Source organism: Pseudogymnoascus destructans (genome assembly GCF_001641265.1).
Source record: "Pseudogymnoascus destructans isolate 20631-21 unplaced genomic scaffold scaffold_6, whole genome shotgun sequence".
NCBI classification, from domain to species: Eukaryota; Fungi; Ascomycota; class Leotiomycetes; order Thelebolales; family Thelebolaceae; genus Pseudogymnoascus; species Pseudogymnoascus destructans.
Window position 1 is genome coordinate 1042299 of NW_020167525.1, and position 11801 is coordinate 1054099.

Genomic DNA, 11801 nt, shown 5'->3' on the forward strand with positions numbered 1-11801 from the left:
TGCACCTGTAACAACTGTAACAACTGTAACAAGCTGTAAGCTATAATCGTAACATATAGTATGCAAATTGAGATGTTAATGAGATGGGGCCAAACCCACATTACTAAGGTGACTTCCTCCTAGCATTTCGCGCTGCCTGTGAAGTGGCTATGAGTAAGAAAAACGTTAAGGGAGGGTTATTAGCCCAATTAAATCAAATCTAATTACATATCTAGATCTCAAGAATGAGTACCAAATTGATTACGATAGCAACCACCATAGACTTCATTATATGGGTCACATCATCAATCTCACAGTTCAAGCCTTCCTTTTTGGTGATACTAAGCACGACGTCTCACCTAATCCAACACCACTTAAACTAGCTAATTAGCGCACAAATAGGGCTCTTAGAAAGCTTCATAATATTGTTGTTTTTGTACAACAGTCGCCATAACGAATTGCTGAATTTAGAGAGTATAGCCAAGGCAAAAGGCTTAAACTCAACTCATTAGAACTCATAGTCTCATATGATTGGCTGCACTCTACGGCCTAGTGTTCAGCCTGCAATTCGGTTAGAGCACAAGGACGAGCTTTAGGATGATACTTTGACTACTAATGAGTAGTCTCATCTTAAAGAAGTATTTAGGATGTTACGACGGAACAAGAAGGCTGGCCAACTACAGGACAGGAAGGAGGGAGGTCGCATGAGACCGGCCCTGGTACCTGGAGGGGCAGCGGGGAATAGTAGTTCCGAAAGTATCACGTGACGGACTCGCAGGATGATGAGAAGAGTCCTAAGAGTCCAGGACTCCGAGGACTCGAGTGAGTTCCCAGGAGTCCACTAGGCACGTGATGGACTCGCAGGATGATGAGAAGAGTCCTAAGAGTCCAGGACTCCGAGGACTCGAGTGAGTTCCCAAGAGTCCACTAGGCACGACGCCACTATATAAGTAGATAGTATTTCCTTAGATAGGAGCTTCGTGCTCAACTCAATACAGTATTTGTTATATACTAGTAACGTGTTACTTGAAGCCTTTGTGTCTGATCCCCTGCCTCCTCTGATAAGTAAACCTTTACGCAAGAGAACCTCTGTGTCTTCTATCGTTTAGAAGTCAGCGTTACATAGGAGTCTTAAGATCCTAGAACAAACCACACTTGATGTAGAAGGCTCATTGTCATACTGACATTCGTTGCACTCAGTTTGCTATCAAACTCAAGAGCAAACTTAGAAATCTCCTCCTCAAACCTACAAGTCACCATACATATCTTGGCTTATCACACCAACAACAAGAGCAATACTACTCAACGATTGCTGCAAACTCTTCTACTACATCTGTTTATGCTACATACATTACGGCATATCATTTGGACACTCATTGAACAAGTTATTAAGAAAATCTCCTCATTAAGGGGGTGGGCTAATACTACCACATGGCATATCTCTACCAACTAGAGGCCTAGGAACATGAACGATAGCTCTAGAAGCTTCTACAACCCTCTATGATTCATTACACGTCATCGCTCCTTAGTTACCCACAAGATTGGTTAAGTTATGACATAATTTGTCTATAGGTACTCTGACCTTGGACCTCCTTTTCACTTCCTATAGGCTAGGAACCCAAGAGATGGTTCTATGGGATTCTCTTACGTTCACTACATGATTAGCAAGCTAGTTGTGGGTTGCACTTGATTTCTAATACATTTACCAAGCCTGGTTAGTCATGGAAAGTCATGGAAAATGAGAGAACTACACTCCTTTGGCATAAATAGGATTGCCCTTTCCTTAAGAAAGGGCAAGCAGGCAATACAGTAAATCGACTAGCACATACTTCTACGTCTTTTCCAAGCTTCCAAGCATTGATCTTGTTATTCTCTGTTTTTGAAAAGTCAGTGAGGTGCTAACCTCTGACTTACCCCTGAGTTCTCAGACTCAACATTTGTTGCAACTTGTCTAAACCACTTCACCACATCATACACCTGATTGCTGCGTTGTGGAATAGTCTAAGCTACAACCCTTTGGCTCTGTTTCCTAAGACAGTGTGTTGTCTTAGTAAATTCATCCCTTCCTTGGGTGGCTAGATTCTCATATCTGGTGCACCCACCATTACACCTTGCCTGCTTCAAGCTTCAACTATTTCTATAGCAGCACTTCGATACTACAATGGAGGACGACCAAGCTCCTACAACTACTGCTGAACAGCAGATGCAACAACTGTTTGCCTTTATACAAACTATAGCAAACAAACTTGAGAATTTGGAAAACACCTTTCAAGTAGACTGGCCACGGTCCGGTCCGGTCCGGTCTTTTAATGTTGAGTGAGGACTGTTTTACGGTCCAGTCTTTTTTTTAGGACTGGACCGTGAGACAAAAAGACCGGACTGATAACATTCTAGTCTTTTTTTTAGAGTGTAGACTGTTTGCTAAAGTTGAGGTCCCTTTAAAAGACCGGACTGATAATAGTCCAGTCTTTTTTTAGAGTGTGGACTGTTTGCGAAAATTGAGGACTGTTTAAAAGACTAGACCGTTCGGTCTTTCCTAAGAACAGTCCGGTCCAGTCCAGTCTTTTACATTATAAGTGGGGGCCACCACATGTCATCACATGATATGTTATTAGGAATAGCTTTAAGTGCAATCGAATATTAATAACGTTACTATTAAGTGTTACTGTACATGCATTTTGAGGTATAAGTTGAGAATAGTATAACTATAATAGTTCCATTTACACACTGTTAAATAATTACACGTGATTATATTTACACGTGATATTATATTTACAAGTGATATCATATTATTCAATCAAAATCGATCATAGAGTAGTCAATTAGTTATGACTTATATTTGATATGAGTTTAATTAAGCATTAATAGCAGCTACTAACGTTACTATTAATTATTACTACTATACACTACATGTTGGCGATTTGGCAACTGTTTATGGCGGCATTTGCCCGCTGCTTTATGCGGCCTCTCCGCTCGGTTACCTACGCTAACTCCACGCTAACATAAATTTGGCTTGCCGCCTTAAGGACAACTACAATCACAATCGCGAAATTGGTTGCCCCCCGAAATGTGAGGGCCGATTTTCCAGGTAAAAATAACAAGGCAAAGTAACCCACGCAACCTACTTCGTGACCTGCTGTGACAGAAAATGTATATAATCCTACCATCTCACACTCACGCTCGCACTCCTTACTCGCTCTGTCAGCTCAGTGCTTTCAAGCAACCTTCTGGTTTACTTCACTTTACTGTATTTTCTCTGCCGTCTTTACCTTTCACTCTTTACTCATATCTTACTATTATGTATTCGAAGGACCTGCGTATCGCTAGCCAAGTCCGACTCTTAGATCAGTGTAGGGCCCAGCTCATCCAGAACTATCCTCTAGTCAACACGGCCAGAGGATCGGGTTGTTATAGGCGATATCTGCAGATCCAAAGGAATATACGCTTCTTGGAATATCGAGCACAACGTCGAGCACAATCTCCTCCCAGCCTGAACGCCATAATTTGACCTCACAAACTGCCACCTTTTGCAATACACGCTATCTTCTGCAGCGACATGGCCAATCTACCCCCAAAACTCGCTCGACGCCACGCCCAACGCGTAGGGCTTCACAATGGCCGAGGTGGAGTTCCTTCTGCAGTGCTAGCAAACATGGAGGAACAACGGCGACTCCATGAACCGCGACTTCAAAAGAAAAAGATACATCGCCGCAAGCAATTAGCATCTCCACATGCTGGCGATGAGCTGCGCCCAGATTCTGGCTACAACTCCCAGTCTGAAAGTGAATCTGATTCCGCTGAAGCCGTGTCCTACCGGCAAAAGATAGCAGATTTTAGTAAAGCAGGTGTCAATCTATCAAATCACGGCGACGATACGAAGGTTATGATAGCGAGGGCAGAGGAATTTTGGGCTCTGTAAGTCTTTATTGGTTAGCTGCGCGCATGTAGACGTCTTTGCTTACGCTTGCTTGGTAGGTTTTGGGCGAAGTTAAAGGCCGAGAAAGAAGCCGCTCCTGAGGGTGAAGATCTCGATTTCGTACTTGGCGAGAATCCATCAGAGGCCCTTACTGAGGGCAAAGCACCCATTTTCAAGGCATACCTCTGCTGGAGATATGAAAACTCACGCATAACGAAAGAATCCTCCATTGTGACGTACTGGAAGACCCTCAGCATGTTATATGCACAAGTAGCGAAGAGATATATGACTGACGACATTTTATTTGATATTCGTAACGTAAGTTGCCCCTTTTAGTACTTAGCTAGATGATACTAACTTTGAAAAAGTGGATCCCACAATATCTCGAACTTGATACGTCCGAAAAGGAGAAGTACGCGCTGTTTGTTGATGATCTATGTAATCTACAACATGGCAACTGGGTAGATGATACAGAGTTATATCCCCATGAACGACTCCGGGTACAAGAAACGTTACTAATGGATTTTGGTGGCTGCACAAGCTCGAGGCCAAAGGCTCTTGTTGGGAAGCGTCCTCTGCTCTATTCAGATATCACATTCCAACTATTCCCTTCTACGGTTAAAGGGAAACGGCCAATAATCGTCATGACTTTAAACCTCAAGCATATTAAAAGGTCTGGAGGGAAGTCTAAGAAGTAAGTGGTATCTATGTGCAGGAGCCAAGCTGCTTTGCTTCTGCAATTTACTGATTCAAACAGGAAGAAGTTTACATTCTATGAAGGGGAAGACCTATCATGTTGCGCAGTCAGCTTTATGCTAGCACTTGCTCTTGCTGATAACGCGTTCAAAAACAAATTCAAATCTCTACGGGATATCTACAATCTAGTCGTCCCTCCAGACGCTGACCGCATTACTCTTGAATGGGACGACGAATGGGCAGAACGACCTGTCTTCCGCGACGTCAAGGTCACTGCTAATGGAGTCCGTATTTCTAAGAGCAAACCTTTCCAGTATGCGAAGTATCGATATTACTTTGTTCGCCTTGGTCGAGTGATGGGATATGAGAAGGCGCTCGAGCTCTATGGCCTGCGGCGAGGTTCGGGGAAGGAACTGAATGGTATGATATTAATCCTTTTCATCTCTATTCTTCTGTTAGTGTCTGCTGTCCTATTTGCTAATATATACTTTCACAGATGCACTGACCCCTGAAGAACGCAGACATATTATGGGCAATAGTGGGGATGTTTACGAGCGGTACTACATGCCAGACTTCGTCGACAAAGACTGCCAAGGCATCTATCTAGGCACACCACGACGAGACGATCTCATACGAAGAGTCGGCCGGCTAGCTCGTCATGGGAGATGCCCTTCGTGCCTTACAGATGAGCAGAAGCTTGAGATTAAAAATCATCCAGACATCGTCAAGGCATCTGCTTTACGTAACACATATGGCCACGAGATCAAGCTGAAGGGCTACACCACGATCAAGGCGGCTCAAGGAACGAAGTTGTTCGAGCAACATAAAGAGGCGCAAGCTAATATAAACAATTTAAGACGCCAATTAAGCGACGAATTACTCAAGAAGACTATCAAAGAATTTCATATAAACGTCCACACTGAGGAGGTTAATCGACAAATGCAGGGTATCTTCCCTGCTAATGCTCTCACCGCCCCTCCAAAGAAGTACGAACTCAAAGAGCGAGCTGCAATTGTCAAAATGCTAGGCATGCCACTCAATGATTTAGATGAGGATCAGGTCATTGAAGTGCGGATTGCTTTCGTTGATAACCTGGCACTGATCTGCAACAGACAAGAATGCCCTCGCAAGTATAAGGGGCCGAAGTTGGAGAAGCAACAGCCGGTACATCTCTCTGATGTCCAGAAGCTGTATAAAAACGAGACGATTGTGAGTGTTCAGCAGATCCAAGGGCCAGATTTGACATGTGATCTCTGTAAGTCGGACGAGGAGGCTGGACCAGCAAAGAAGGACAAGATTTTTAAACGCATTGATATCCTCCGTAAGCACGTACGAACACAGCATCTTAACTTAGTGGCTTCAGATGCAAAAATTCATTGCCGTCGCGACGGATGTAGCGAAGTTTTAACTGGTCGAATCAGTTATTTAAATCACACACACCACCGACACGGTCTATATCTTTAACATTTAAGACTCTAAATGTCTCCTATTTATTATTATCTTGCAAAGACTGTTGAGTTTGTCCGTAACTAACCCTGTGACCGTTTGAATGCTCTCATCGCCACCATAGTCGGCCTTAGCACGTGATATCTTTTCGGCGAACCTGTAGATGACGCACTTGAGTCTACCCAGCCTTAACTTTTAAGGTTAGATAGACTCAAGTGCAATTGAAGGGATTTGCGGCTGAGGCACATGTGTGGGGTTCGTAATGACTTGACTCAATTGTCAACGTGTAACGTTCAGGGTCGCATCCTTCACTCATCACCTCGATGCTACTGTCTGTACTCGGGAAGGACTACCCAACACACTTTTGAGCATGAACAACCTCGCAGAATCGCTTGGGTGAGCAGGGCAAGGACGTAGAGGCTGAGGCAATGCAGCGGTAGGCTTTATTACCACAGTAATGTTTTCTGTGTAAGTATTTCTATTGTGTTACAACTATTGGACTAATTTACAACTCGAACTCCTCATCCTCGTCCCAGCCTCCCGTCTCCACACCGCCTTTCCTCATTACCGGTTCCACAAGCACACTCACCCCCTTTACTTCACCCTTTGCCTTTCCTCTTTTAATCTCATCTCTAAAAGTGGCCATCGCTATCTCCCATATGTCCTCGTTTCTAGCCTCCATCTCAATTTCAACCTCTCGAGTTTTCAACCGCAGCACTAGCTTAATTCTCTCAATATCGTTTGGTGCGCATTTTAGCTTAGCTGCAAAGCTAGGGAGAAACTCTTGGAGAGATTTGGAGCCAAAGCGCCCCTCTTCCCAGAAACTCTGGCGTGTCTTGCCGCCGCTATGAAGCGAAATATGGAATGGGATCAGGGCGCGGCCTTTAGGTTCAGTCGTCAGAGCAAATACATGCTGTACGTGTGGTGGTGATTGGGACTCAGTTGGCGGTAGTGCTGCTGTATCTGTCTGGAGAGGCGCTAGAGGTGGTGGTGCAGGGCTGAATTGCTGAGAAAGGGAGCTCTGCTTCGTTGCCCGTTCCATAAACCCATCCTGATCATAGGCGATGAAAATGCCATCATCTCTCTTTCTGCGTTTAGTTTGCTGGTCGTCGTATTGTGTCGCATCTATACGCCGAATACGATCTTGAGACGGCTTAGGATAGTTGGCATTGTTATAAGCATACTTGTTTTGTTTCCATAAAAGCTGCATCAACAAGTTCACGGTTCTAGTAATAATAGTCAGCTTTAGGTACTAAAACCCTAACTACCGAAAGACGAGAATTGCGTACTCTTCATCGGAACCCTTTGGAATGGAGTCTCCTCCTTTCATGTTAGACCAGAATTCTTCTTCTACTGCGTCGGATAAGAAGGCTTGTGCCATAATTTTCAGGTCTTCTTGTTCGAATTTCCAATTCAGAAGCTTAGTTCCACAGCACCCGCTCCTAGTGGTGTAGGCCATCCGCCATTTGCGTGAAAAGTCACAGAGGTCGTTCTTGGCCTCTGTGCCATTAAAGCCAAGAAAGTCGCAGAGGTCGCGCGTAGAAGGGATGTTGCTTGGGAGAACTGAAGGCTTCCTTTTCGACATCCAGACATCAACGACTGCATCAACACTGTTCTTGATGAATCAAAGCAGAAGAATGATGGAAACCTTGTCAACTTTAATGGTCACAACAAGGAACATACAAAGTCAAAACCACAACACTGTCAAAACACACGTGACAAGTGTCCATGCTGTGGCAAATCCCATACAGTTGACAAATGCTTTCATCTCCACCCCGAGTTGAGCACAATTGCAGGATTCACACCAAAGGCAGAATGGGTAGAGAAATACAACAATCAGAAGACGGCCAAGAAGAACTCTAAGAGAGGCATCATAACTATGGCAATGCTTCCATCTCCTGCATCTACACCTTCACTTGTTCTCTCTACTTCACAATCATGGTATAAGGAGATGTGGATCGTCGATACCGGATCATGCTATCATCTTTGCAACAACAAAGATGCCTTCATCTCGTTACAAAATATCGTCCCATTGCAAGTTGAATCCGCAAATGGATCTGTCTTTGCACGTCAAAAGGGAACAGTTCAACTTATCACTGTTGATACAGATGGCAACCATGTTACGCGTCAGATTACAGAAGTCTACTACGCGCCCACCATTCCTGTTAGCATCATCTCAGCCAAGGTGTTGCAGTTTAGAACAGAGAATGCAATCATCTGGATGGGAGACACTATGACGTTCCGTCTTAAGGAGACAGGGATCGAAGTCATGTACACACCATTCCATCCTACTCTTCAGCTTTACTGCCCACAAGTCATGGGCATTGGCGATCAACACATCGATCAGGGTACACTTGCTTTACCTGTTGTTCCCACCATCATCTCCATTAACATCAATCTCCTTCATCGACGCCTTGCACATGCAGGATGGGATTCCATCCATAATCTTGCAAAGCAACTTGGCTACAAGCTTACTGGAAAACAACAGTTCTGTGAAACATGCCATCTTACAAAAGCACAACAGAAGATCTCTCACCAACCACAAGAGAAGACAACTGCAGTTGGAGATCTTATCCACTGTGATACAGTTGGCCCACTTACAAACACTGGACACCGTGGAGAGAAATACTTCATTCTTTTTACAGATGATTTTTCAGGATACCGATGGGGAGAAGCTTATAATAATAAGAGTGATGCCTTTCCTGCTTTGATTAAGTTCATCAACTTCTACCACAACCAGATGGGATCTCACATCAAGAGACTTCGCATTGACGGAGGAACAGAGTTCTCACAACAACAACTTCAAGAGGTTTGTCAGAAGTATGGAATCAAATATGAACCATCGGCTCCATACCACTCATATCAGAACGGCAAAGCCGAGACGGCGAACCATACTATGGAAGTCCGTCTCAGATCCATGATCCAAGGCAGTGGACTTCCATACAAGATATGGCCAGAAGCTTTCATAACAGCTCTCAAAAGCATGAACAGAACACCTACTCGCAAGAACGAAAATTCAAAGACACCACATCAAGTGCTTTCTGAGTTCTGCGAACAAACTCATATTCTCCCTAACATTGCTCACTGGCGTACATTTGGCTGTACAGCTTATGTTTACATACCAAAGCAAAAGAGAGTTCAAGGACAGAAGTTCCATGTCCGAGCTCAGAAGGGCAAACTCGTTGGCTACGAAGGTGATCACATTTATCGAATCTACATCCCCACGCAAAACAAAGTCATCCGCACCTCTCACGTCACATTTAATGAGAACGAAATCAATCCAGTGCACCCGCTTGCAACTTTCGACAGCGAGGATACAGATGACGAAGATGATTCTGGATATATTACTCTTAATGCTGACCACTTCCATCCAGATCTCCCTGTAGATTTGGGGGGTGTTCTTCCTCTTGATCTTCACACTCTAACATATGGGGGGGTGATTTCGCCTCAAGATTCTTCACCACCAGGATCAGACTGTGAATCTACTCATGAAGATCTACTCCGCTTGCAAATCAAGAGATTCAACTCCCACAACTTGGTCGACAGACTCTTCTCGAGCAGGAATTTGAAGACATGTCTTTCATTGATCCACCTCCTACTCAACAGCAACAACTTGATCTACCTCAACCTGCCTTACACGAACACCGTCTCCATATTCAGGATCAACCTGTCTCCTCTTCCTCTCACTCAAAACGCAAAGTTAAACAGACAGAGAAAGGTCAGCAATATACTCAAGCTTTGCAACAACAAAAAGATAATCTTGCAAAGAAGCGTCAAAACCACGGACACGCTCTCTGTATTCTTCCACCTACAGTCGCATATTGCTTTGCTGCAGGAATGGATCATAAACCAAACATTCAAGATCTTCCTCTTGAACCACGCACTTGGAAAGAGGCTATGGCCCATCCTTTTAGTGAACAGTGGAAGCAAGCTACGGATAAGGAGATCTCTCAACACGTCAAAAATCACACTTGGACTCAAACTCTACATCATAAAGACCAACGTGTTCTCCCTGTGAAATGGGTATTCAAATACAAGGCTGATGCAGAAGGCAAATTAGCTTCTTGCAAAGCTCGTCTTGTTGTCCGTGGTGACAAACAGCGTCCGGGATTAGACTATCTCGAGACATATGCAGCTGTTGTACGTGCAGCCACCTTCAAACTCCTCATGGCCATTGTTACAATCTATGACCTCGAATGTATTCAGCTCGATGTTGTCTGTGCTTTTATTAATAGTCCCATCGACAACGATAATATCTACATTCGCCTTCCACCTGGATTTCAATCTACAGATGCACACGGCCGTGCCCTTGTTGCTCGTCTTCTTAAGGCTCTTTATGGACTTAAGCAAGCACCTCTTTTATGGCAACAAGAAATCACTACATTCCTCGTTTCTCTCGGATACCAGCCTCTTAATGCAGATCCTTGTGTCTTTCAACATCATAAGCACGGTGGAATCATCATCATCTACGTTGATGATATTATACTCATCCACCGCAACCTCCAAACTGTCACAGAGATGAAGCAACAGCTCTGCGATAAATACGAACTCCATGACCTTGGTCCACTTAACCATTACCCTCGGAATGAAAATCACCCGTGATCGCACTCGCAAAACCATGCACATTTCGCAGGAGACCTATATTCAGAAAATTCTCAAGCAGTACTATATGGAAGACTGCAAAGGAGCTTCTCACCCTATGCAGCCTGATGGCGTTCATCTTAAGCCTTTTACCGGTTCAATAGATGAGAATTTACGTCAGGAATACCAGAGTATGATTGGTGCTCTTGGCTATGCTGCAAATACTACACGCACTGACATTGCTTTTGCAACTCATAAGCTCTGTCAATTCGCAAACAATCCAAGCCAGCAACATATGGATCACGCCTTACATGTCTTGCGATACCTTAAGAGCTTTCCAGACCTTGCAATTTGCTTTCAAGCTCCACAAACCACTCTTACCCTTGATCAATTTCAAGATGGTCGATTTGGTCCACCAGGACTTGATTTCGTGGGCTACAGCGATGCCGCATTTGCAGACAACTCCGACAACAGAGCAAGCTCTCATGCATATGTTTTCAAAGCTGCAGGTGGCATTGTAACATACAAAAGCGGTAAACAGACTCTTACCGCTACTTCATCAACAGAGGCTGAGTATATTGCCATGACCTACGCTGCCAAGGAGGCTGCCTGGATTCAACAATTGCTCACAGAGCTTAAATACTTCGGTCCTGACCTTCACCCTGTTGTCATTCATGGAGACAACAAACCAGCTATCTCACTCACTCAGCCTATTCAATTCCATGCACGTACGAAGCATATTGAAGTTTATTGGCACTACATCAGACAGCAAGTCGCAAAGGGAATGGTCAAATTGGAATACATTGCAACAGATGATATGGTTGCAGACGGTCTTACAAAGCCATTGTTTCCTGTCAAGCATGCACGTTTCATTCAACAGCTGGGTTTGGTCAAAATGACAGATATCGAGAATATCACAATGTAAAATAGTACAATGCAATACAGAGGCACGTCTTATGCGGCCTGGGGGGTGTGAGGAACTCTGGAGGTTCTGGGTATTGAGCCCGCACGACGTGGTTGAGTGAACTCGACTAGCGAGCACCTCCACACGTAGAGATTCCATAGAGCAGCTCTCTTGCCTCAATCAATTAATCAACATCACATACATCAATGCACTGTCAGATTCAAACACTGCTGGGCAATTATCCTTAATCCTTATAACCTGGGCGGAGGTCTCTGTACA

At 44.2% G+C, this 11801-nt stretch overlaps 2 protein-coding genes across 2 annotated transcripts; one reads left to right on the forward strand and one right to left on the reverse strand.

The window, feature by feature from the left end:
- Window positions 1–3022: 3022 nt before the first annotated feature.
- On the forward strand, window positions 3023–6055 carry VC83_03485 (uncharacterized protein; the record flags this gene model as incomplete). The annotated part of the gene is made up of 5 exons (XM_024467131.1): window positions 3023–3894; window positions 3955–4213; window positions 4264–4589; window positions 4653–5011; window positions 5088–6055. Exons 1-5 carry the CDS (start codon window positions 3536–3538, stop codon window positions 6053–6055), a joined length of 2271 nt encoding a protein of 756 aa, XP_024325793.1. The 5' UTR covers window positions 3023–3535.
- A 487-nt stretch (window positions 6056–6542) lies between these two features.
- VC83_03486 (uncharacterized protein) lies at window positions 6543–7641 on the reverse strand (the record flags this gene model as incomplete). Its single annotated transcript, XM_024467132.1, has 2 exons — window positions 7327–7641; window positions 6543–7263 (listed from the first exon to the last, which is right to left on the reverse strand). The coding sequence occupies exons 1-2, from the start codon at window positions 7620–7622 to the stop codon at window positions 6543–6545; spliced, it is 1017 nt and encodes a 338-aa protein (XP_024326018.1). The 5' UTR covers window positions 7623–7641.
- Between the last annotated feature and the right edge of the window lie 4160 nt (window positions 7642–11801).